This window comes from Planococcus citri, chromosome 2 (assembly GCF_950023065.1).
Source record: "Planococcus citri chromosome 2, ihPlaCitr1.1, whole genome shotgun sequence".
In the NCBI taxonomy this organism is placed as follows: Eukaryota; Metazoa; Arthropoda; class Insecta; order Hemiptera; family Pseudococcidae; genus Planococcus; species Planococcus citri.
In genome coordinates this window covers 67,507,132-67,535,110 of record NC_088678.1, presented here as the reverse complement: position 1 = coordinate 67,535,110, position 27,979 = coordinate 67,507,132, and the positions used below count along the sequence as shown (strand labels likewise).

At 34.0% G+C, this 27,979-nt stretch overlaps 3 protein-coding genes across 4 annotated transcripts in view; 2 read left to right on the top strand and 1 right to left on the bottom strand.

Moving 5' to 3' along the window:
- The window catches only part of LOC135837333 (echinoderm microtubule-associated protein-like 2), a 172,731-nt gene that overhangs the window by 123,212 nt on the left and 21,540 nt on the right, over positions 1-27,979 (bottom strand). The window lies entirely within an intron of this gene.
- Positions 1,346-17,783, top strand: LOC135837320 (uncharacterized). 2 transcript variants are annotated; one of them, XM_065352547.1, is made up of 8 exons: positions 1,346-1,497; positions 5,871-6,145; positions 9,184-9,396; positions 9,460-10,045; positions 10,118-10,383; positions 10,524-10,682; positions 10,761-12,105; positions 14,992-15,129. In XM_065352547.1, the coding sequence occupies exons 1-7, from the start codon at positions 1,350-1,352 to the stop codon at positions 11,379-11,381; spliced, it is 2,268 nt and encodes a 755-aa protein (XP_065208619.1). In that variant the 5' UTR covers positions 1,346-1,349; the 3' UTR covers positions 11,382-12,105; positions 14,992-15,129. The 2 variants fall into 2 exon arrangements, with proteins under 2 accessions (XP_065208619.1, XP_065208620.1); XM_065352548.1 differs by lacking the exons at positions 1,346-1,497; positions 5,871-6,145; positions 9,184-9,396; ... (1 more) ...; positions 10,118-10,383; positions 10,524-10,682 and adding exons at positions 15,472-15,675; positions 15,758-16,334; positions 16,407-16,672; positions 16,801-16,959; positions 17,059-17,783 and having other exon boundaries at positions 11,953-12,105; positions 14,992-15,266.
- Positions 19,676-27,076, top strand: LOC135837330 (uncharacterized). The gene is made up of 7 exons (XM_065352560.1): positions 19,676-19,834; positions 20,606-20,884; positions 20,983-21,195; positions 21,279-21,840; positions 21,911-22,176; positions 26,107-26,265; positions 26,370-27,076. The coding sequence occupies exons 2-7, from the start codon at positions 20,696-20,698 to the stop codon at positions 27,006-27,008; spliced, it is 2,028 nt and encodes a 675-aa protein (XP_065208632.1). The 5' UTR covers positions 19,676-19,834; positions 20,606-20,695; the 3' UTR covers positions 27,009-27,076.

Below are 27,979 nucleotides of genomic sequence, written 5' to 3'. Positions count from 1 at the left end.
TTATTTTAATAACTAAAAAACTAAAAGATGCACAGGGGGCTGTATAATTTTTCATATCGACTACCAATCGATTCTGTACACCAAAACATTAATAGGTAGGAATAATAACATGTCAAATTTTTATTTCATCATCTTGAGCAGCTATAGACGTTTGTATGTAATCTTAATAAAACGAAAATGTTCGAAAAAATGTGTGAAATTCTAGATTATCTATAGGTAGGTACCGAGGAGCACTTTGTACCTATAGATTAACATTGAGTGTTTTTTTAAGCTATTGGAATTTCTTATCAAGCAATTTTTAATTTTATCAGACTACAAAAATTGAAAAAATGATCGGAACCAACGATAATGCAAAAAAATAACATCGAATCTGTTGATAAATCGAAGCTCTTATTGCAAATTATATCGAGCGATGTCTTTTTATAAAGTCACACTGTACAATGAAGATTTTGATTTTAATAACATTCACCTTTACAGGTAAAAAAAATACTCGTATTTTCATTTCAATCGTGTTTAAACAAACTGGTTCGGCACAGTTGGAAAGTAGAAGGTGACCAGATGTGATACAGAGGAGAATTGTATTCTTGAAAAAATGGTCCCTCAGTAGACAGAAACCGAGAAACAAATTGAGATCATTCAAAAAATCTTAAACTGGATCACAATCACAATAGATAGGGGGTTTGAAAAGCTTTTTGGTGATATCCTAAAAATCAGAGTTGCCACTTTTTTTCGTACGAAAAATTAGCTCGAAAAGTGTCAAAACGTATATTATTAGTTCAATACCTAATTCCATCATTGCAGTTTTATATCGAACTAAAAAATTCACACATTTTCTGAAGGGTTCAGAATAACTTGAAAAGGCCACAAATCGATTCTGAAGATCAAAAGATTGAAGCAAAAAATTTCCAAATTGAAAATCAGAAAATTGAGGCAAAAATTTTCAATAATCTTTTCAAGCAGCTCAAATCCTAATTTTAAGAATGGTTTTTTTTCGAGGAATTCAAAACCAAAAAATACACAGGAGGCTCCCGAACTACTCAAAGGAACCACTAATCAATTCTCTACCATACACTAAAACATGCATACAACAACAACTTGAGAAATTTTCATTTCATCAGCTTGAGTAGGTAATAGGTATAGAGAGGTACTTGGATGTCTGTGATAAAATAAAAATGTTTTCCAAAAAATACACAAAATACTAATTAATCATAAGAAGGTCACTAGATCTACCGAGGAGCACTATTTATAGATTAGTATTGAGTGTTTTTCAAGCTATTAAAATTTCTTATCGAGCAATTTTCAATATTATCAGACTTCCTAAGTTGAAAAAATGATCTGAACATAAGATAATGCTAAAAATAACATCCGAACTGTTGGTAAATCGAAACTGTTATTACAAATTGTATCGAGCGATGACTCGAAAAAGTTTGTTGTTCTGTTCTACAAAGCCATACTGCACAATGAAGATATTGCTTTTATTATCATTCTCCATGGCAGGTAAAAAATACTCGTATATTAATTTTAATAACGTATGGTATTTACAACCGGATTCATCACAGTTGAAAAGTATAAGGTACCAAGATACATATGACGCAGCGTGGAATAGGATTCTTGAAAAATGGTCCATGAGTAGACAGAAACCAACTGAGTATCGTTCAAAAAATCTTAAACTGGACCACGAGCAATTGGAAATTAGAGCCACCCGCCCCCCTCTCTCAGCACAAAATCATAAAAAACGACAGAAATGAGTATAATAAAATGTATCAATGTTAAAAATAGGAAACACGCTCAGAAGTCAAGAGGCCAAATTTTTTATTAACTTACCATTTTTTTTTCAAAATTAAAGGCTCTCATAATTTGAAAATCACTTGTCAAAAAATCAAAACCTTGAACCGTTTGAACTCCCACCCGTCTCCCCCCCCCCCCCCCAAAAACCACTACAACAAAATATGCACGAAATTTTTAAAAATATTGAAGTACATATCAGTAGGTGTTTTCTACTGGTCATCATTCCATGGAAATTGATTTTTTTTTACTCATTTTTTTGGCGGGAAAGGAGAAAGGAATGGGAAGTTGGCACCATTAAAAAAAAAAAAAAAAAAAAAAAAAAAACAGAAGCATAAATTTGAAACACGATCAGCAGTCAAGACGCCAAATTTGGAAAATATAAATCAAATTTTTGAAAAATTTTCAAGGTACCTGTTGAATTTATGACAGTTTTTGATCATAAAAAGATCAAAATTTAGTTTTATTTATTTACGTTTTCGCTAAAAATAAATGGCTGCATTTTTCTAAAAGAGCCATTTATCGAATAATATATGGCTACAATTTCAGTTGTTTCTAAGTCGCGTTTTCGTTTATTTTTGTTTTTGTTAAGCAATCATTCGCGTTATTTCTCTGTTCGAGTAAAGTAAAAATGTATTGTGAGCGTATTAATGCTAATTTTGAGTTCATTGAACTCGTTTTATGTAAAATTTTCATTTCGTGAATATTTTCACGAATTAAAATAAAACCTGTTATTTTGTTATATTTGTTCGAGGTATTCGATGTTTGGTTTTATTTAACCAATTTTCCAACATGGTACCCGAGCGTTGGTTTTTGGTCCATGTCCTCTGTTTGTTTCTTTTGGTCCGCGTAACAAATGATCGCGACGTATTCCGAATCCGAACGCGAATCCGGTGATTGATCCGACGTGTCTAAAAACGGTGGCGAGTAAATGACGGTTGTAATGTTCAACGCTACAGTAATGAAAAGAATACGGTTCTCAATGACGAATTTTGCAAGTGCCTCGATATTTGTGTACAAGGTGGCAACTTTGAAAATGGTATAACGACGACGAATGTCTGTGAAAGAGTAGCGGATGTGTTCTGCAAAATATAAATTCGACGAGCAGTAAGGTATGCGGCGTAGTTGGAGATGACGACGTTTTTGGTTTTTGGTACGGCGAAGTTCGTTTTGGTATGGATCCTGCAACGATAAAAAATCTGCAAAAGTATGCAGAGTTCTTAAATCAAATGGGTATAAATTTTGGTTACGTATTTGACAACGGCGATGGTTTAAACGTATACTAATGTATCAATGATTCAATTGGCAATTCAAGTTCAACGATTAATGGTCTCAATAATTTTATATATGGTAATGTTAAACGTGTTAATATGTATTCAAAATTAGATCAGCCAGTTTTGGCGATTTTTCATAATTTTTGAAACTACTTTTCGGTGATTTCCCATTGTTATTCTTCATTTTCGGATTTGTGTACGTTTGATTTTCCTTCTGTCAGTTCGAATGTTTCGGCATTTGAAACTAGGGAAAGGAAAATCAGAAATGTTTCAATAATTTGTTCGATATAACGATGAAAATTTTCGAATAATTGAGAATTATTCAATTTTTTGGTTGAAACTTAATCGGTAATTTTTTTTTTTTTTACGGAAAAAATCGAGTCTGAAAAATACCCTCGTTTTAAATAGTCGAGAATCGAATTTCGAGTGATACATGTAGAAAAGATCGTTTAATTGCATGATAAGTAATTAAATGTTTGAAGTAAAAACGTATTTTTTTCGAATATGCTCGATATCTCTGTTGTGGATTTTGAAAAAAATAGCAGTGACGTGTGCGGCGTTTTTTTTTCTGAGAATTACGACGTAAATGTTTTGGGAGCGCGAATTGATGATGGTAGGTACGTGGAGATTTTTTGAAAATTGCTATCGTGATAAACATGGTGTTGTTTTTTTGAATTTCTCGAGTAGTGACGACTCGAGTAGTGACGAATAATTAATGACAAGTAGGTATATGAGTACGCTGACGACGAGCGGATTTTTGTTTCTGGTAAATGTTTGTACAGGGATGAGCTAACGACGACGATATGGTAAATGGTTACGGATGTTTCATGTGGTATTTTTGACTACAAAAAAGTTTTTTTTTTTTTTTTTTTGGTTTCAGTATTTGGTAAAAAAATATGGTTATATTTTTTTTAGGAAAAATGATAGTTTTTAAGTTTTTGATATGTATGTACCGATAGTTGTTAAAATGAAAAGCCACATCGAAGGGGGGAAACTATTTGAAATTATCGATGTCGCTTTTCTGAGTGAAATTAATAACAAGGAAAAGTGGGAATTGAGGAATTTTAATGTTGTTTTTTATAGTCAACTTTGGGTTCCTGTAGTGCGAGGTCGAGTGATTTTTAGTGGCGATTTGAGTAATGTTGATGATAGGTTCGAGTCATCCGTACTTATTTCGATGTTTTTGTTTCGTTCAACCTCCATACTCAGTTAATTTAAAAATTGTAACGAACTATTATGACGATTTGGCCAAATCATAACGAACTAAACTAACTGACGACAACACGAACGAAACTAACCAAGTAAAATTGACGACGACGACGTGTAAGTTGCTGTGTGCTGAAAGACGATTTTGGTTGCTGTGTGCTATTGACGACGACGGTATTGTGTATGAGTAAAATCCGGTAGAAGGAAAAATAACCTTTTTTTAAAAAATTGTATGCAGTATAAAATCCGGTAAAAGGAAAAATAACCTTTTTTAAAAAAAATTGTGTGAAGTGTAAAATCCGGTGAAAGGAGTAAACCTTTCTGTAAAAATCAGACGACGTATTATGTAGGTAAGGAGTAAACCTTGATAAAAAATCAGACGATGTATGTAGGTAAAGGAGTAAACCTTGATAAAAAATCAGACGATGTATGTAGGTAAGGAGTAAACCTTATAAAAAACTGTAGGTAAAGGAGATTAACTGAGTGTGGACGGACAATTAAATAGTTTTACCTACTTACATACAGGTGGGTAGTCGTGTAGGTTGACGTAATTCGGCGTTTGTAGTTTGGATTCGTGTTGAATTTGATTCAACTTATGTAAAATACATTTTGAATAATAACAATGATTCAATTCTTCTATCGAATTGTTTCGAGTAAATTTTATGGAAGATTCAGGTTTCTGGGTTCAAAAGATTTCAATTTAAAAGTGATAGGTGGTACTTATATGTTTGAAAAGTTCGGTTTAAAATTTTGTTCATTTCTATGATGAAACGATTTTGATACTTGAAGTTCTCTTTTGGTATCTACTTTGTATTTGGGATTTTTTCAGAGGTATATTGTTGTTGAGTTTGTCCTGTCTGATGATTCGTTTTGGTTTAAATATGTATCAGTTTTCGAGTATATTATTCGATTAGAATAAGCGTTAATATAACTTTCGATGTTTGTATTGAGTAATTTAATAACGTAAATTTAGTTATCAATGCTGGTTCAGTGTTTATTTGTAATCGATTATTTAGTTGTTTCTAAGTCGCGTTTTCGTTTATTTTTGTTTTTGTTAAGCAATCATTCGCGTTATTTCTCTGTTCGAGTAAAGTAAAAATGTATTGTGAGCGTATTAACGCTAATTATGAGTTCATTGAACTCGTTTTATGTAAAATTTTCATTTCGTGAATATTTTCACGAATTAAAATAAAACCTGTTATTTTGTTATATTTGTTCGAGGTATTCGATGTTTGGTTTTATTTAACCAATTTTCCAACAGTACCTAGACCTACTCTTCTTTTTTCAATACTGTAATTTTTTTCAAATTGAAAAGCTATCATAATTTAAAAATCTATTGTAAAAAAATTGAAATCTTGATCCATTCCCCCTCCCCCCTCCTCTCCAAAAAAACAGGACAAAATATGCACAGAATTTTCAAAAATAAATCAAATTGCTCACTCAACTTTTTTTAGGAGGAGGAGAATGAGGAGGGAATGTCGAGCTGGAATGGTAATTAGTATTTTTAAAAAATCGAAATTGAGAAAAATTATGCACTAGGAATAATTGTGAGACTTCCAGCCGATTTCACTCAATTCAAATCGCTTTTATTTCTTTTTTTTACAGCCATTTCTTTAACTCGAAGTTCAAATTCGAGCGAGGCTCATGACATCACAACCCTGCTAAATAATACCATCGCAAAAACATTCGAAAATATGCATAAAGTTACGGTCATCAAGTTGGTTCTCAGCATGGAGAATTTAGAATGGTTCAACTTTGAAACATATACAGACTGCGAATTAGGACCTTTTAAGAATGAGTTCTACTTTATTGATGTCACTGTAACCCCAGTCAAAGTAGGATCTGCCCGCTTAAGGCAAGAATTTTATCGCAATAGAATGGTAGGTATTACGTAATGTACCAAACTTTAAAATCTATCGTCTTGCTCTACAAAATATGCACATACATACAGTATGACACAAAAGTAGTGCTCGGTGGCTTTTATTTCTAAGTGGAAAGAGCTAGCGAGATAAATGAAGCGGTGTTGAGTATGAAAAAATAAAGGCTTTCAAAACTGACCTTGAAAATTTCAGGCCCATGCATAGGGTGTCCATAAATTGAAAAACCAGTTTGGTCAAAAAATTCAAACTGGTTCTTATTGGCGCAATGTATGCTACACACTAAGGCGACAAAAACGTGATATGGATTTTTTGAAACCGGTTTATTAATTTGCAACCAGTTAACAAAAAGTACCCAAAAATTGTAGATAGAGAAAAAAGCTTGAAACAAAAGTTGTAGGGCGTGAAAAATTGAACAATTCTGTTCAATCACATTTTGAAACCGGTTCATTGGTTTGCATTTTAGCAACCAGTTTTTGACAATCACCTAAAAATTGAAGATGAAGAAAAAAACTCGAAACAAAAATTGTAGAGCGCGAAAAATGAAACTATTTTTGCTGATTGGATTTTGAAACCAGTATATTAATTTACAGCCAGTTATGAAAAATTACCTAAAAATTGAAGATGAAGAAAAAAACTCGAAACAAGAATTGTAGGGTGTGAAAAAGTACACAATTCTGTTCAATCACATTTTGAAACCCGTTCGTTGGTTCGCATTTAGCAACCAGTTTTTGACAGTCACCTAATAATTGGAAATGAAGAAAAAAACTTGGAACAAAAGTTGTAGAGCGCGAAATATTGAACTATTTTTGCTGATTGGATTTTGAAACCGGTTCATTAATTTGCAACCAGTTATCAAAAATTACCTAAAAATCGAATATCGAGAGAAAAGCTTGAAACAAAAGTTGTAGGGTGAGAAAAATTACACAATAATTCTGTTCAATCACATTTTGAAACCGGTTCATTGGTTCGCATGTAGCAACCAGTTTTGGACAATCACCTAAAAATTAAAGATAGAGAAAAAAACTTGGAACAAAAGTTGTAGAGCGTGAAAAATTAAACCATTTTTGCTGATCAGATTTTTAAAATGGCCACTTAATTTGCAACCAGGTAGCTTTCGATGGCTTGCTGTGAATTAATGAACTGGTTTCAAAATCTGATTTGCGAAAATAGTTCAAATATTCACACTCCACAACTTATGTTTCAAACTTTTTTCTTCAAACTCCAATTTTTAGGAGTTTGTTGAAAACATCATTGCTAAATGCGAACCAATCAACTGGTTTCAAAATGTGATAACACAGAATTGTGTTATTTTTTACACTCTGCAACTTTTGTTTCAGGCTTTTTTCAATAGGTATCTACAATTTTCGTGTAATCTTTCGATGACTGGCTGCAAATTGGTGAACTGGTTTCAAAATCCAATCAGCAAAAATAGATAAAATTTTTCGCGCTCTACAACTTTTGTTTTGTAATATTAGGGATTGGAAAGACTGGCTGTGGTGAGAATAATAGCTAATTACGTGTTAGGTAATTATCTTCGTCTAACGGCTCATACAAAAAATCTAAGAATTATTCCTTAGGGAAGGAATAATTGCTAAGAACCTGGCTAGCTCTGGGAACAGGCTCTTGGTCTTTCTTTCACCCAAGTACATTATAAATTTAGAGTAAATGTATTAGATAATTACTCGAAAGCACATGTAATGACTCCTGTATTATTTCATAAAATACATTACATGTGAAAATACTACAAATAAGGATGCATTATTCTTATAATTAAAGAAGGGAGACTACAGCTGAACAAATTATTGTATCTCAAAAGAAGATTAAAGGCTCAATGATCATAAAATTATCAATCATTGATTTAAAGTAAATTACATAACGAGGTTGGATATGACGAAACCGCGTCATCTCGCTGTCTTTTAATTAATTACGTTAAAGTTATAATTAATCTAGGTGGAGGAACGCACTCCGAAGGTTTAAGCTTTTTTCATTGCTTACACTGTTCACGTTAGTCATCTCTTCGGTGGCTCACCAATACTAGGCCGGGCGATGACTATGAATAAAATCTCTAAGTGCACATTGGTACAAGATCACACTCTCATGTCCGGAAGATGAGAGGTGATCCAAGATTCCGAAATAAGGGTCGATCCCTTTGATACGAACCACGAATTTACGTTAAAATTACACATATTTAACCGAACAAGCGGGTAATAAGAATTAGGATAATCGAAGTGCTAAAGTGGACATAGTCCACAGGTGACATAGAATCGGTCGTTGACGAGAAGATCTACCGTGGCCGCGGATAAGAACTCAAGTGAGAATTAACCAGGATTCACATAGAGACGAGCCCTATGCGAACCTGGGAAATATAGGTAAATGTAACCTTGTAACCTTCAAATCTCAACACGTTAAAAAAGAAGTTTACACAGTAAACGACTAATATTTTAATATCTACGATACCTAGTTATTTTAAGAATAACTAGGATACGTGGTAAGTACAATAGGCACTACTATATGTAGTGGAGGCATTCCTGCTCATCACAGTTTCAAGTTTTTTTCTTAATCTTCAATTTTTAGGTGATTGTCAAGAACTGGTTGCTAAATGCGAATCAAAAGAACCGGTTTTAAAAATGTGATTGAACAGAATTGTGTAATTTTTCACGCCCTATACAACTCTTGTTTAAAGCTTTTTTCTTTATCTACAATTTTTAGGTATTTTTTGTTAACTGGTTGCAAATTAATAAACCGGTTTCAAAAAATCCATACCACGTTTTTGTCACCTTAGTGTGTAGAATACGTACATTGCGCCAATAAGAACCAGTTTGAATTTGTTGACCAATCAACGCCGCTTCATTCATCATGCAAGCTCTTTCCACATAGAAACAAAAGCCACTGAACACTAAGTAGGTACTTTTGTGTCATACTGTATACATCATTTTTCTGAAACTTTTTGGCAAAGCTGAATACCTTGAAAGAAAGGTAAAAAAGCGTAGCCTTATTAATGAATAAAAAATGTAAATCTTGTATCGATTTGATCGCAGACCATATTCTTCTCCTACCTATCAATTGAAATGGAAGGATTCTTGGGAGCAACTCCAGATTGTAAAGGTCACGTGGCCGCTGGTTTCAAACGAACTCTGGATTTTGAAAACATCACCATCTACGTAATAGCGCAACCAATGCAAAATATCTCAAAGCATGAATTCTATCCTCACATTGATTTCATTCACTACGATGGTTACGAATCCAATTACGTAAGTTCTACGTAATTTTGAAAATTCACCTAGCTAAGCAATTAAACAGTCACATGGTTTCAGACACATTCGCCTTATTTCCGCGAAGACTTGACACAAGATGCTCAATATGATCTCGAAAGACGAATCAAACATTTCTTACCATCGTTATTCCTGTTAAATTTACGAAACAACGAGAACTTTATGAAAACACTCCATGCAGCGTTTTGTCGTCATCCTGAACCAGAGATCACGTCGCATTATCCCTCTTCAGATATTTTCAAAATGAAAAATTACTTCTTTATACCAAATTTCACTTCACTAGGTCGTATCTTGAGCAATATCACCATCACAGGAATGCATAATTTTCGTAGTCACTCGTTTGCTGAAAATTCCGGCCACACTGTCAGCACTCTGACGATTAAAGATATTCAAGGAACCACTAATTTACATTACGATCTTCGAAATGTTACAATTTTTTCATTATACTTCGAAGTAGATTGCATCTCGATAACAATTAATCGAAAACAGCAAAGTATCAATGTGACTGCGCACAGTTACACAGTTATTGACACTAAAATGAACGTCTCATTGACGGAATATCAATCCAAGTGGGTAATGGAAGGAATTCAATTGGCGATTGCGTCTTCGATAATGCCATCGATGAAATGTAAGTCATCTTTAGATGAATTTTTACTCGAAAAAATCCTATAAATTATTATTTTTTCTTCCGCTTTCTCAGATTACAGAAACAGCACTCAATCCACCGATTCGCTCGAAGAACACCCAATTGTGAAAATGATCACCAAATTATCTCAGCAATTCGAAGGTCGCACCTTACAAAAACTGTACGATACTTGGAATATAACGATACCCAAAAGCCTCAAGGCAAAATCAAGTCTCCAAATAGAATCACACAATTACAATATTTCAATTGACGCTAAACCCGAAACAGCATTGAGCCCTTATCCATTGTTATCTCATTGTAATCTCTACTGCAATTTGGAAGTAGGTGGTACCTCCTGAATTTATTTTATTGAACATTTTCAGATTGTCAGGCCCTCTCTTATCACAATGATTAATCATAAAATACGTTGATATTGCTGCTGTACAAAATCTCGTCACACTAATGCACTAAAACATTTCAGTTCGTTTTCGAATTTCCTACTTGGTTCGGGAAAATTAGCGTGCTCAATACCACTCACAAATTCGACGAAATTAATTTTGAAATTTTCAGTGATTACTCTAGAGTAGGCAAATCGAATAATTCGAATGATTTCAAATTGGAATACTATTCATCCTTTCACGTAAGCATGCAATACAATTTTCAAATTACAAATTCTTCAGATCATTTTATAATAATCCAAAACTAATCACAATTTCAGGTAAAACTGCTCTCAAATCCGAACAATTTCACAGATCACGAGCAGTTGAAGATAGAACAAAAAACGCAACAATTGATGTACTCGTTGATTAAGAAAACAGTTATCCATTTCGCAGAACCACTGCTTTCATTACAATTGGACCATTATACCGCACCAGTGAAAATTTTCGACGACTTCCTGCCTTTCTACGCCGATTACGAATTATCCTTCCGTGTACCCGATGCCATAATTGCGAAACACTTCATGATACCGAAAATAAACGACGTGATAATCACAAAATGGGCAGAATCACCTTCTGGCCTTGCCACCATTGACAAATACCCGTACCTTGTCAATGGAAGCATTACGCCGTATGTTCATTTAGAATTGGCAGGCGCTGAAATCCGAATGAATTTTGACGATAGCTTGGTGCCATTTGATGAACTACATTTGACATTGGATGAATTTTCGGTTCGAAAATATACAGATACAGGAAAGGTTACAGTGCGTTTAGAATCGAGTTACGATTCTCAGAACAATAAAACTATCTCTTTTTCTACTTCGAAATTCGACTCTATTGTGATGGAATTAGAAAGTATACTCGGCGAATGTTTCACTAATCTTACCAGTATCGTTTTTTAACATTATTTTTTATTACCAATTTACACCTATCTATCACTAATTTTGTACAAATTAAATTAAAATCAAAACATTGAGCAAAAATTTACAAATTTTTTTTCATTTTGTTTGAATCTCGATTTTAGTAATTTTTTTTCTGGTTGATACCAGGAAGGATAGTCAAAAAATCAACAAATCGATTCCCGAATTCAAAAAATTGAGACGAAAATTTTCAAAAGCCAATTATTTTAAGAACTAAAAAACTAAAAGCTGCACAGGGGGCTGCATAATTTTTCAAATCCACCAATCGATTCTGTACACCAAAACATTAATAGGTAGGAATAATACATAACATGTTAAATTTTTATTTCATCATCTTGAGCAGGTATAGACGTTTGTATGTAATCTTGATAAAATGAAAATGTTTGAAAAAATGTGTAAAATACTTGATTATCTATAGGTAGGTAGAGGTACCGAGGAGCACTTTGTACCTATATAGATTAACATTGAGTGTTTTTTAAGCTATTGGAATTTTTTATCAAGCAATTTTTAATTTTATCAGACTACAAAAATTTTAAAAATGATCTGAACCAACGATAATGCAAAAAAATAACATCGAATCTGTTGATAAATCGAAGCTCTTATTGCAAATTATATCGAGCGATGTCTCGAAAAAGTTCGTTTTTCCGCTTTATAAAGTCACACTGCACAATGAAGATTTTGATTTTAATAACGTTCACCTTGACAGGTAAAAAAAATACTCGTATTTTCATTTCAATCGTGTTTAAACAAACTGGTTCGGCACAGTTGAAAAGTAGAAGGTGACCAGATATGATACAAAGGAGAATTGGATTCTTGAAAAATGGTCCCTTCTTCTTCTCGTGTCCGGGACTAATTACTAGAGACTAAGGATACTTTTCGGCATCGTGTGCTGTCGAGTGCTTTCGGCTACGCTCGTTTGACTTGTCTCCATGAAAATGAAATATTCTCCTTATCAAAGATGAAACTCCTGTTTCCTTTTTGTACAAATCTTTCTTTTTCATAATCATATTCATACGAATATTGTACGTATTTTAATGATAAAACTCGTGTTAGTCCCGTTTCTTTTGAATTTAAATCTGTTTCATTATTTCGTCGACAGTCTTGTACTCTTGTTAGACAACTTGGTTTCCGATCCGAACATTACCAAATGGCAAATAAAAAGAAAAAACAGCTGTGATGATACTAGTCTATATAGACACTTTCGGATTCAATTTGAAGAAAATGTAAAACTTTAACAGAAGTGACGTTGTTGTACAAACATTTGGAACTTGGAAGTTTTTCAAAAGAAGATTGATATCACATCAGTCAAAGTCAAAATCGAAAAAATCTTATCAAATTTCCAACTGCTCACAAGGCATTTAACCCAAATTGCATTCTACAAGAAATACAATGAAGAATACGTAAAAGATAATGTAATATTCGAATATTATAATTAATTTTTAATTAAAATTAAAAATCTCATCAACAGGAACGTCAGGAACAGGGAACTTGAATCATTACAAAGAATAAAGTCAAACGAGCGTAGCCGAAAGCACTCGACAGCACACGATGCCGAAAAGTATCCTTAGTCTCTAGTAATTAGTGTGTCCGGGACATTCGGATCTCTTTAAATTCTCCCCTTCCAGATCTGTACCAGGCCTTCTGTGTGATTGTTCATTTCTCCCCAAAGCTCCTGTCTAGTGTATGCAGTGCCTGTGCCGCATACGAGGAGGTGATCATCAGTCTGTTTTTGTCCGCAATCTGGGCACTTCACATCATCCTGAATGCCCCATCTAGTAAGGTTTACTGCTGTCCGGGCACATTTGGCTCGGATCCGGTTCAGTGTGAGCCACTCTACATATGGCAGTTCATGTCCATTTACTAGGTTCTCATTACATGTGGCCTTTTCCAGATCCGACCATCTTTTCTCTCTCTCTTCCACTGGATCCACTTTCATCACATGGGTCTCCTTCATAAAACTCCTCCTAGACTTCAGCCTTGGGGTCACCTCCTTCTGGTTGAACATAACATGGTGGGGGTCTTGTTCTTTTTTTGTTCTCTCTACATCCGCCACCACACACTGTCTTATCCCAGTGGGTGCAATGCCGCATATTCTTGGTAGATGTTTAACACTGGTTGGTCTTAGGCAGCCAAACACAATTCTCATGGTGTTGTTGAGAGCAACATCAATCTTCTTAACATGTGCTGATCACCCCCCGGCGGCATATCCATACTCTACTGTAGAGTAACACAGTGCCATGGCTGTTGTCCTCAGTGTATTTGGCTTTGCTTATGTGAGGGTTCGATCTAGTGTGATTCCTGGGTATTTGGGATTTTCACAGTTCTCCGGCTGCACTCCTCCCCACACCAGCTTCAATGTGCATTTCGCCTTTGCATTTTTCAGGTGGAAGCTACACACTTGAGTTTTGGATGGATTTGGTCTGAGGGCATTATCCACATAGTAGGTCTGTAGTCTGTTCAGGGTTTCCTGCAACATTTCGTGTACCTCTATGTGTGTATCCCCCTAAGCTGTTGCTGCTAGGTCATCTGCATACAGGAGTGTCTGGTCTGGTCTCCAATTAGCTGGTCACTTGTGTATATGTTGAACAGAATTGGGACAAGAACACTCCCCTGCGGCAGTCCATTTTTTTGTCTTCTCCATCTACTGGACTTTCCCATATGGCTTACAAAGAACATCCTGTTACTGAGCATAGATTTAATGATGGTGGTGAAATTGTGATCCTGGGTGAATTCGTATACTTTCTTGCACAGTAGGTGATGGTTCACATTATCATATGCCGCAGTTAGATCAACAAACACTGCACCTGTGATTTTCTTCTTCTCAAAACCACCTTCAATGTGTTGTATGAGGTTGGTGGCCTGGCTTGTACAGCTTTTCCCCTGGTGGAAACCAGCTTGTTGAGGGATAAGTCTGTCATCAATTGTGTCCTGTACTCTATTAAGAAGCAGTCACTTGAATAGCTTATAGCAATGGCACAGGAGTGAGATGGGTCTGTAGCTTTTCCTATCATCAGGGTCTTTCCCATGGTCCCTCAGTAGACAGAAACTGAGAAACAAATTTGAGATCATTCAAAAATCTTAAACTGGATCACAAGCAATTGAAAATTAGACCCCCCCCCCTCCTCATTCAGCACAAAACGTTAAAAAAAACGAAAGAAATTTATCAAAAATTGGGAACACGCTCAGAAGTCGAGAAGCTAGGAAAATACACATAAATGATAGGCTATTTTTGAAAGTTAATATTCACCGACTCCTCTTCTTTTTATAATTACAATTTTTTCAAATTCGAGAACCCTGATAATTTGAAAATATTTTGTCAAAAAACGAAAATCCTGATTCGTTCCAACCCCCCATCCCCTTCCCCATTCTAGAAAATAAGACGACATAATGCATCTATAAATTAAAGTTCTAATTCAAATTTTTTTAGAGGAGGAGGGAATGAGTATTGAGTAGTTGGCATACTTACTAATTTTTTTCAAATCCTAATTGAGAAAAATTACGGTGTATAATTTTGAGACTTTCTGCCAATTCACTCGATTCAAATCACTCACATTCAATTTATTTTTTATTTATTAATTAATTTTTTTTACAGCCATTTCTTCAACTCAAAGTTCGAATTCGAGCGAGGCTCATGACATCACAACACTGCTAAATAATACCATAGCAAAAACATTCCACAATATGAATTCAGTTACGATCAACAAGTTAGTCCTTAGCATTGAGAATTTAAAATCGTTCACTTTTGCAACGTATGCCGACTGCGAATTAGGACCTTTTGAGAACGAATTCTATTTCACTGGTATCACCGTAACCCCACTCAAAGTAGAATCTGCCCATTTACGACATGAATTTTATCACAATAGAATGGTAGGTATCTAGTTATTACGTAAAATACCAAACTTTAAAATCGATTGCCTCGGTCCTCAAAATACATATAAGTAGATAATTTTCTGAGACTTTTTAACAAAACTAATGAGATTAAAAACACAAAAAAAAAAACGTTAAAAAATTAAAAAAAAACGTGTTAATGAATAAAAGAACGTAAATCATGTATCCGTCAATTTTTTCGCAGACCATATTCTTCAACTACCTATCCATTGAAATGAAAGGATACTTGGGAGCAACCCCAGACACAGTTCATGTGGGTTTCGAACGATCTCTGGATTTTAAAAACATTTCAATCTACGTAATAGCAGAACCAATGGAAGGTTTCTCAAAGAACGAATTCTATCCTTACATTGATTTCATTCACTACGATGGTTACGAATCTAATTACGTAAGTTCTTCGTAATTTTGAATATCGCACCTCCCATTTTAAACAAGAATATGTACCCAACCAAAGAATCACATAATTTCAGGTATATTCGCCTTGGTTCCACGAAAACTTGACAACAGACTTCCAATACGAACTAGAAATACAGATCAAATCATTCCTACCATCGTTATTCGAGTTCAATTTACGAAATAACGAGAACTTTGTACAAACACTGCATGCAACGTTTTGCCATCATCTTGAAGAAGAAATCACTTCACTATCTCCTTTAGATATTTTCAAAATGAAAAATTACTTCTTTATACCCAATGTTACCTCTCTGGATCGTACCTTGAGCAATATCGCCATCAAAGGAATGCACAATTTCCATAGTCACTCGTTCGCTGAAAATGCCGGTCTAACTGTCAGCACTCTGACGATTAAAGATATTCGAGGAACCGCTGATTTAGATTATGGTGATGAAACAATTTTTCCATTACACTTCGAAGTGGATCACATTTCGATAACGGTTGATCGAACACAGCAAAGTATAAATGTGACCCCCTACAATTACACAGTTATTGACACTACACTGAATGCCTCGTTGACGGAATATCAGTCCAAGTGGGTAATGGAAGGAATTCAGTTGGCGATTGCGTCTTCGATAATGCCATCGATGAAATGTAAGTCATCTTTAGATGAATTTCTACTCGAAAAAATCTCATAAATTATTATTTTTTCTTCCGCTTTCTCAGATTACAGAAACAGGACTCAGTCTACTAATTCACTTGAAGAACACCCAATTGTGAAAATGATCACCAAATTATCTCAGCAATTCGAAAGTAGCACGATACAAAAACTGTACGATACTTGGAATGTAACGATACCCTTAAGCCTGAAGGCAGAATTAAGTGTCCAAATAGAATCACACACTTACAATATTTCAATTGATGCTAAACCGGAAGAAGCATTGAAACTGTATCCAGATTGGATCAAATGTAATTTCTACAACTACTTGCAAGTAAGTGGTCTTCCCAATTATTTTATTGAACACTTGCAGATTGTCAATTCCTCTCTGATCACAACGATCACTTCAAGAATATGCTGCTGTTCAAAATCTAGTCACACTAATGCACTAAAACATTTCAGATCCAATTCCAAACCTCTCCTTTGCTCGGGAAAATTAGCCTGCTCAATACCACCCACGAAGTTAACGAAATTGATTTTGAAATGGGTCATGCTTCCATCGGAGTATTCAAACGTAATAATTCGGATGATTTTGATGTGGAAACCTATTTAACCTCAGACGTACGCATGCAATACTGTTTTCAAATTACAAATACCTATACTTCATATCACTCTACAAAATACTCCCTCTCTATCACTCCAAACTAATCACAATTTCAGGTACAACTGCTATCAAATTCATACAATTTCACACGTTACGAGCGATTGGAGATAGAACAGGAAGCGCAAAATTGGATGATCTCGTTGATTGAGAAAACCGTGTCCTCTTTCGCGGAACCACTACTTTCTTCACCATTGGACTACTGTACCGCGCCAGTGAAAATTTTCGACGACTTCCTGCCTTTCTACGCTGATCACGAATTACCCTTCCGTGTACCGGAGGGTAGAATTGCAAAGGACTTCATGACACCGAAAATAAACAACGTGATAATCACTGAGTGGGAGGAATCACCCAGTGCTTTTGTCTCAATTGATCAACACCTTTTCAATGGAAGCATGGTCGTATCGACGACATACGTTGATTTACATTTGGATGAGGCTAAAACTCGGATAAATTTAAACAATAGATGGATACCATTTGATGAGCTGCAGCTGACAGAGCGTGCTTTACAGATACGAAATTACACAGATATTGCAGACATCGTAGTACAGTTCAATTTCAGTCCGGAGGCTGATGTTTATTCTCAGGATAATAAAACGGTCTCTCTCACTGGTGAGCAAATGGAGTGGATTGAGATAAAATTACAACGTATACTTGACGATTGTTTTAATAATCTCACTAGTCTCGTTTTTTAACGTTATTTTCATCATTAGATACAATTTACGTACCTACCTATTATTAATTTTGTACCAATCAAATAAATTAAATTCTCTTCTTTTTTTCGTAGTTTCCTATGTATATTGTCATTAAAAATAAGTATAGTGATGAATTCCCTTGTATGTAAAAGCACGTAGGTATTTTTTTCTTCTATCTTCATTGGTGGATTTCTGGTTTTTCCGATTTTGGATGGAATGCACTTTCAGTAAAATATTTTTGCGGCTTTTCTGATTTACTTTGGCACAAATCAAAAATTGATTCCTACGTTAAATAAGGAGGAAGGGTCCTGTTTAGTTTGTATCCGCCATATGGCGGCTTAGAATTTGTAAGCTGTTAACAACATTTTTAATAATAAACCATTAGACTTTTTTTGAGATCTAAAAAATTGATTTAAAAAACCACAGTAAACCCCAGAATAGTTTATATGTACAAAAAAAAAAAAATCGAATGTGCAAGTCAGGGCGCCAGAATAATTCAAAAATTGTACCAATCGATTCTGGAGGTCAGAAAATTGAGCCTAAAAGTTTTTAAAAATTTTCTGTAAGTATATAAATTCAGATTTTAATCATTTTTTCCGAGTACCTACTAAAAATTCGAAGAAAATAATTTCCAAATGCTTCAAAATTCTTGAATCAAAAGAAGCACAATTTAATTATGGAGACCAAAATATTGACACAAAAATTTGTGAAAATCATTTCTATACCTACTAGTTCAAAAATTCCATCTTAGCTGCAGTTTTTCTGGAGAACTAAAAAATTCGCACAAGGCTACAAATTTATTCTGAAGATATCAGAATAAAATTGAAAATTGTATTTGCAGATCTTCAGGAAGTTCACAAATTGATTCTGAAAGTCGGAAAATTGAGGAAAAAATTTTCAATACTCGTTTCATGCAGATCAAATCCAGACCTGACCATTTCTTTTTTCGAGAACTGGCAATTTAAAAAATGCACAAGAGGCTACAGAATTGCTCAAAGAGGTCACCAATCGATTCTATATGTACACCAAAACATTTAATAGATAATTATGTACAATAAGAACTTGACAAATTTTCATTTCATCAACTTAAGTATAGTAGGAACCCAGCAGTCTGTGATAAAATAAAAATGTTTTTCAAAAAATATGCAAAATACTTAATCATAAAAAGGTATCTGAATCTACAGAGGAGCACTCTGTATTAATTAGCATTGAGTGTTTTACTCAAGCTATTAAAATTTCTTATCAAGCAATTTTAGATTTTATCCGACTACGTAGATTGAAAAAATGATCTGTGATCTGTCACGAGAAAACCAGGTTAGTGTCCAAAACGTAAATTTTACAGGAAGGACGTTTGAAGTTTTGAATCTATGTGTTCGGCAATCTATGATTCGTAGGTCCCTGAAACTTGGACCACTTTTGGCCACAAGGGGTGCCAACATAACCTGACAGTTTTTTTTCAAAATCAGGGTTGCCAAAGGCCAATAATCGAAATTTCCCTTAATCGATTTTTTCGATTTTTTTCGACGATTTTTTTAAATTTCACGCCAAAAATTTCGCGAAAACTACTAAGAATGAATTATTAATATAAAATAAAGTTATTTATTGAGTTTTTCAATTTTTTCAAAAATTTTGTTCAAGGTGAAAGAGTTGATTTCTCCAGCTTAAGCCTCATTCAAATTTCAATAAAATGGCACTAATCCTCCAAATGTGGGCCGATTGCCCCAAAAATTTGCATATTGACTCTCCAGAACATACTTTTCAAGAAAATCACAAAAAAAAAATTTTTCAAACTTTTTTTGTAGTTGCTCTATTTTTTTAACTTTGAATTTAGGGTCAAAAGAATCGTTCGCGAACGTTTTAACCACCACAGGCGGATTCTGCATAATGAGTACTACCAATATCCATAAAAAAAACCAAATCGATTTTTTAGACACTAACCTGGTTTTCTCGTGACAGATCACATCTGAACCTAAGATAATGCCAAAAATAACATCTGAACTGTTGGTAAATCGTAAATCAAAACTATTATGGCAAATTGTATCGAGCCTTCGAGCGATGTCCCGAGAAATTACGTGTTTCTGTTTTACAAAGTCAAACTGCACAATGAAGATTTTTCTTTTAATATCATTCGCTTTGACAGGTAAGAAATATTTGTTTTTTAATTTCAGTGACGCATTTGTATTTACAAACTGGTTTCATTCCTGTTGAAAAGTAAAGGGTACCCATAGGATACTAGAAAACTGGTCTCTGCGTGGACAGAAACAAATTCAGTATCGTTTAAAAAATCATGAACTCGACCACGAGCAATTTAAAGTTAGATCCCCTCTCCCTCGCTCATTCATCACAAAACCGTAAAAAAAAACGACAGAAATACAGGGTGTCTGATGAGTGGATGTCAAAACTTCAGATTTGGATATAATCGGGCACAACTTGAAAAAAACGTTATCTACATGGACAAGTTGTCCTTCTTCGAAATTTAAGAGGCAACCGAGCTTTGAGAAAAAAAATCGAGAAAAGCGTATTTTTGACTTTAGGAATGGGCAGTACTTTGGAAAATAAACAAATTTTTTCAATATGAATTTTTGACTGACTTTGAAATTGACGGGCCAAAAATATTCGTTTCTTTTAAAATATTTCCTTTCAAAAATATTTCTGACCACTTCAATTTCAAAATTGGACAAAAATTCATAATGACAAAAATTTTTAATTTTCACAAGTACTAAGCTGTCCATTCCCAAAGACAAAAATAAGTGTTTTTCAATTTTTTTTCCTTCCTAACTAAACTGTTTTTGCTGAAGGAGGAAATGGGGAGCTGCTTTTTTTTTAATTGAGAAAAATTATCGTGTATTGAGACTTTTTGCCGATTTCACTCAATTCACCTCTCACAATTAATTTCCTTTCATTTTTACAGCCATTTCTTCAACTCGAAGTTCAAATTCGAGCGAGGCTCGTGACATCACAACACTGCTAAATAATACCATCGCAAAAAAAATTCCAAAATATGAATCCAGCAACGATCAACAAATTACTCCTCAGCATGGGGAATTTAGATTCGTTCACTTATGATACATATATTGATTGCGACTTAGGGTCTTATGAGAGCGACTACTTTTTCACTGGTATCACCGTAACCCCAGTGAAAGCAGAATCTGCCACCTTCCGAATAGGATTATTTCACGATAATAGGGCGGTAGGTATCATGTAATATTATGCCAAAACTGTGAGCTCGGAAAAAACACATTGTTGGATAAAAGAAAGTGAAGCACGCGTGTATCAATTTTTTCGCAGCTCTTATCCTTCACCAACCTATCAATTGAAATGAAAGGATACTTGGTAGAAACCCGAGATGCAGCTCAAGTGGGTTTCGTACGATCTGTGAATTTTGAAAACATCTCCATCGACTTAACTTCTACACTACCGTATAATAATTTCTCAAAGAAGGTATCCTATCGATACTACGTTAGTTTAAGCATTCACTACAAAAGTTACGAATCTCATTACGTAAGTTCTATATTGATTTTGAAAATTCACCTAATATCATAAGACAAGAATATCTACCCAACTAAAGACTGACATTATTTCAGATATATTCGCCTTGGCTCCACCAAAACTTGACAAAAGACATGCAGTACAAACTCGAAAGACTGGCCAAAACCTGCCTACCATCGTTATTCGAATACAATTTACAAACCAACGAGAACTTCGTGCAAACCTTCCATGCAGCGTTTTGCCTCTCTTCTCAAGAAGAAATCGCTTTCAAAAGAAAAAATTACATCTTTATACCAAATATCACTTCTCTAGGTCGTACCCTGAGCAATATCACTATCACAGGAATGCACAATTTCGATAGTCACTCGTTCGCTGAAAATTCTGGCCTAACTGTCAGCACTCTGACGATTAAAGATATCCGAGGAACCACTAATTTACATTACGATGGTCGAAATTTTACAATTTTTCCATTATACTTTGAAGTGGATAGAATTTCGATAACGGTTGATCGAAAACAGCAAAGTATCAATGTGACCCCCCATAACTACACGGTTATTGACACTAAAACGAACGTCTCGTTGACGGAATATCAGTCCAAGTGGGTAATGGAAGGGATTCAATTTGCGATTGCGTCTTTCATAATGCCATCGATGAAATGTAAGTCATCTTTAGATGAATTTCTACTCGAAAAAATCTCGAAAATTATTTTTTTCCTTCTGCTTCACAGATAACAGAAACAGGACTCAGCCCACTGATTCACTGGAAGAACATCCGATTGTAAAAATAAGCACCAAATTATCTCAACAATTCGAGGGTAGCACGATACAAAAACTGTACGATACTTGGAATATAACAATACCCGAAAGCTTCAAGGCAGAATCGAGTATCCAAATAGAATCACACACTTACAATATTTCAATTGATGCTAAACCGGAAACAGCATTGAAACTGTATCCAGATTATATCCAATGTAGTCTCTACAACCACTTGGAGGTAAGTGTCTCCCTAATTAAGTAATTTACTCGTATACGAACACTTGCAGATCGTCAAAACCTCTCTGATCACAATGATCACTCCTGGGTCATTTCACGTCAATTCGACCAAGAAGTGGTAAGGAGCGTCGGCGATTTTTTTGAAATTTTTTCTGTGGAATAACCTTCCGAAGGGATGGCCAACGGCGCAAATCGCAGCCTTCTATACCCTTTTTAAGATCAGGGGGTGTCAAAGTTTTCTGTGAACTTGAAAATCATTCATTTCAGCATGTGGATTACTCGATAAACGATATAATCGCGACACCTACCAAAATGGAACTTTTTCCAGTAGTGTTACGAGTTTTGAACAGGGATGAAAATCCTTAAAATGAAACTTCAGCTTTTGGCTTTTAGCTTGAAACTTCGAAATTGAAACTGTTGGCTTCAGGTTTCGGCTATCTCGATTTTTGAGGCTTTGCTTTAGCCAAACTTTTAGCTTCCAATGGCTTTCCCTTATTAGTGTGCGTAGCACACTATTGGTTTCGCTTTGAGAAATTGAAATTTCAATTACAATGAATGTTCTGTTAAGCTATCCAACCGTTTTTTGTACCTATTGGACACCATTTGAGAATCATTAAGGCGGAGGGAATAGATTAATTTTCATTCAATTCGGATGGGTAATTGCTGAGTAATTGCAATTTTAGTTCATTATTTTAATGCATTAAATCCTAAAAAAGGGAAAAGGGGACTTGTAGAACACCTGCCGCTCATTGTACCCTGCTATACCCCCAGTCTATTCCATCACCAGCTGTGTTTCATTGTACCCTGTTACACCCCCGTCTGTTAGGTGTAAATTCCAAGTGGGAGTGGTTTGGTGGGGCGTTTACCAAACAAATACATAATTATATTATTTTAATGCCCTAACCCTCGTAGTGAATTTGTGGCTGAGTGGTTAGGGCATGTAGGTAGGAATAGGAAATTTAGGGACCCAGGTTCGAATCCCCGTGAGGTAAGTAGGTAAGTGACAGATTTTTCGAAGGAAAATTGGACAGGTAAATGCTTTGGAGTTACCTATGTAGTAGGTACATGATAATGGGGTAAAAATAATGCTGAAATTGAGTAATGAATTATGATATATTTGCTAACTAAAAATTCATTTCATTAATTTTTTGTCTACCTATAGCCATAAGTATACTTAGTAAGAATTACCTTGACATGAATAATTTTTAAATTTTTACTTATAATTTAAAAATTACTTCAAAATGAGTAATTAAACTAATTTTTGTAAAATTGAAACATGTAATTTTTATTATCATGATTTAGTAAAAATTATTAAAACAAAATGATTTTTACTATTGGTACCTAACTATAGCAAAATTTATTAAAATGATAATTTTTACTATACGATTACAGTAAAAATTATTGAATGGGATCTGGTACTTAATTGTGCTAAATACCAGTATTTAGTTAAATTTTTTTGTAAAAATTACCCATATTTTTTTTGTGTAATTTAGAGGCAATGCCAATTCTTAACATACTGTATTTCATAAGATTTAATTCTTAATTTAGAATAAAAAGCAAGTTCTGAAAATTGGTTTGAAAATTTATAAATTTGAAGACAATAGAAATTCTAAAAAAAATAATATGAAAATTTGTATTTAGAGACGCTGAGAATTCCAAAAATTGATTAAAAGTTCTGTAAGTTGCAGATAATGTGAACTTGAAAATTATATGAAATAAGACGTATTGTAATATTTATGAAGAAGATGAGAATTCTGAAAAATTGGAGGCAATGTGAATTCCTAAAATTGTGTAAACGTTTTACAATTTGTGGACAATATGAACTTGAAAATTGAATTTGAAATTTTTTAATTTAAAGACAATAAGAATTCTGAAAAATTATTCAAAATTTGACTATTTAGAGGCAATGTGAATTCTAAAAATTGATTGCAAATTTGCTAACTCAGCAGCAATGCAAAATTCTGAAAATTTATTGAAAACTTCATGAAATTGTAGCGATGGGGAATTTGGGAAATTGATTTGAAATTTTGTAAATTTTAAAACAATGCAAACTATGAAAAACAACTAGAAATTTCTTAATTTAGAAGCAATACAAGCTTAATTATTCTGAAATACCTATTGTAATTTTGAAAATATGAAAACACTGAAAAACAATTATTATTTTGAAGCAGTGAGAGTTTCAAAAATTCTCATCACTGTGACATGGTTGATTCACTTATGCACTACCTAGATGTAATAATGGTTATAGCTGTAGAAAAGGCAGCTAGCTACGCACACTTAAGCTTAGCTGCCTAGTATTTTAAATTTAACAGCTTTCAGCTGTATTTCATTAAGCTTTTAGCTTTACACTTTTGGCTTTAAGCTATTGACTTTGAACTTTTAGCTGATACACCATCAATTTACAAAAAAAGGGAATCAAAAATTAAATCAGGTGCTTTGGTTTCAGAATTAGTAATAGTGGAAAATATGCATTGCTAGAATTATTTTCTTTTTTTCTTCATTTTATTAAATCGCATTAAAATAAAATTGAATGACATTTTTTTCATTTTTTTGTATCTTTTGAATTTAGAGAATTCAATTCTGCAAAAAAGCTTTTGAAAAAGCCAAAAAAAATGAAACTTTTGGCTAGCTTTTGGCTTGGAAAAATGAAATCTGCAAACTTTTAGCTTCTGGCTTAGTGCGAAAATCTGCTCGGCTTTCAGCTTTCGGCTTCAAGCTTTCGGCTGGCTTTTCATCCCTGGTTTTGAAAGGCTTTTAGGTGATGTCATAAAAATCAGTGTTGCCACTTTTTTTGGTACGAAAAATTAGCTTGAAAAGTTTCAGAATGTAGTTTTCTTATCGTTCCGACTTTCAAAAATTCTGAAAAAAATATATTATGCACAACTTTTTATGCTGAACAACATAAATTAAAAAATTGGGATGGTACCATGTTGCAAAGTCGATTTAAAAAATTCAAAGTTTGCGAAAAAATGAGATTTTCTAAAAAAAGTTTTGAGTGGTGAAGTTGGCCCATTTGACTCCTACCTATACGTAATTACGTATCCGTTGAAAAAGTAGAAAAAACCTATTGACTCGATGAAATAAACTCATCACAAAAAAATCGAAATTTGAAAAAAATCAATTTTCAATTCCGAACATCAAAAAAAGTTTAAATTTATTCAGTTGTCTTATTTTGACCTCTTTCTGAAGCATTTCATTAAAAAGTTGATAAAAAAATACACTCATAGAAAAAAAATTAAAATTCGTTTATTTTTTCAAATCACTCAGAATTTTGATTTTTTTGTGATGAGTTTATTCCATCGAGTGAAAGGGTTTTTGTCAACTTTTTCAACGGATACGTGAAAATAGGGGTCAAATGGATCAAAAAATCGTATTTTTTCGACAATCTTTCAATTTTTTTACATTGACTTTTACGGCATAACGTCATCTCAATTTTTTAACATGTTGTTCAGCATGAAAAGTTGTCCATACATTTTTTCAGAATTTTTGAGAGTCGGAACGATATGAAAACGACGTTTTGAAACTTTTCGAGCTAATTTTTCGTATGAAAAAAGTTGCAACACTGTTTTTCATGATATCACCAAAAAGCCTTTCAAAACCCATAATACCTACCTATTGGAAAAAAATCAATTTTGGTAGTTATCAGGGTTATTGAGTATTCCAGAATCCACTACTGAAATGGATGATATTTCAAGTTCACTGAAAACTTTGACACTTCCTGGCAGCCATTAAAAAAGGCCTAGAAGACTGCGATTTGCGCCATTGGTCATCTCTTCGAAAATTCTTTCCATAGAAAAAATTTCAAAAAAATTGCCAACTTCCCCCTAACCATTTCTTGGTCGAATTGACGTGGAATGACCCACCTATAATACCTATGTTGATATTGCTGCTGTTCAAAATCTCGTCACACTAACGCACTAAAAAATTTCAGTTGGATTACGAAATTCCTACTTGGTTCGGGAAAATTAGCGTGTTCAATACCACTTATGAATTCGACGAAATTGATTTTAAAATGCCCGACATTATCATCAAAGTATTCAAACTAAATAATATAAATCATATTGAATTGCGCCCCTTTGTAATCCTTGACGTAAGTATGCAATATCTACTGTTTTCAAATTACAAATACCTATGTACTTCATATCACTCTACAATACTCCCTCTATCTCACTCCAAAACGAATCCCAATTTCAGGCAGAACTGCTCTCATATACGTACAGTTTCTCAGATTACGATCAATGGAAGATAGCACAAAAAGCGCAAGAAATGACGATCTCGTTGATTAAGAAAACAGTCACACTTTTCGCAGAACTACTGCTTTCTTTACCATTGGACTACTGCACCCAACCAGTGAACATTTTCGATGACTTCCTGCCTTTTTACGCCGATCACGAATTACCCTTCCGTGTACCGGACAGCAGAATTGCAAAAAAATTCACGATACCGAAAATTAACAACGTGATAATAACAGAGTGGAGGAAATCACCTTCTGCTTTTGTCTCGTTTCATTGCCATGACTTCGTCAATGGAACAAATGGAAGCATGCAGACATACGTAATATTACAATTGGGAGAGGCTAAAATCAGAATGAATTTTAACGATAGCTTGGTACCATTTGATGAACTGCATTTGACGTTGACTAGCTTAGAGGTACGAAATTACACAGATAGTAGAGAGATTGTGGTGGATTTAGATTCGTCGAGTCCGTCGGAATACGACTCTCAGAACAATGAAACGATCTCTCTTTCTAGTTCGAAAATCGCCTCTATTGAGATGAAATTACAAAGTATACTTGGCGAATGTTTCAATAATCTTACCAGTATCGTTTTTTAACATTATTTTCATTACAATTTATACCTATCTATTACTAATTTTGTACAAATTAAATTATTGAAACTTTTTTTTTTCTTAGTAAGTAACCTATGTAAGTATGGTTCCACAATCGCTCAAAGGAGTTACCAATCGATTATAGTCAAAAAATTTCAAAAATCGAACGTAATTCAATTCCATGTCTTGACTACTGTTTTTTATAGAACTAAAAAATTCAAAAATATGTCGAAAGATCAAGAATAGGTACCCAACCCAAAAAGATAGATACAAATCGATTCTAAAAATCAAAACATTGAAGCAAAAATTATCAAATTTTTTTTCATTTTGTTTGAATCTCGATTTCAGCTATTTTTTCCGTGTTGATACCAGGATAGTGAAAAAATCAACAAATCGATTACGGAATTCATAAAATTGAGACGAAAATTTTCAAAAATATTTTCATGGAATTCGAATTCAGATTTTAACCATTTATTTTAAGAACTGAAAAATTAAAATACGCACAGGGGGCTACAGAATTTCTACAAATGGACCACCAATCGATTCGTGTACACCAAAACAGTAATAGGAATAATACCATGTCAAATTTTTACTTCATCATTTTGAGCAAGTAGACGTTTGTTTGTAATAAAACTAAAACACTGGAATTATAACGCGTGTTTTTTGAGTTTTAATAAAAATACTGAGGCAATACATTACACGCAATTTTATTGATAACACATAGACGTATGACCGAACGTTTCAGCAAAACTAGTTGCCTTCTTCAGCGGTAACACGATACTAAAATACACAACGAAAAGCGAAATACAAAGTCGAGAATAGATAAGAGTAGGTAGGTCGAAGATGCAACAATGGACCAAGAGAGAAACACCTACTTAGCCAATCGTTTGTATAGGCACCAATATGATGTTCGTACCTCTAAAACGACCACTGCCCTGTCTCAACATGCTAAAAACACTGGTCATTCTTTCGATTTT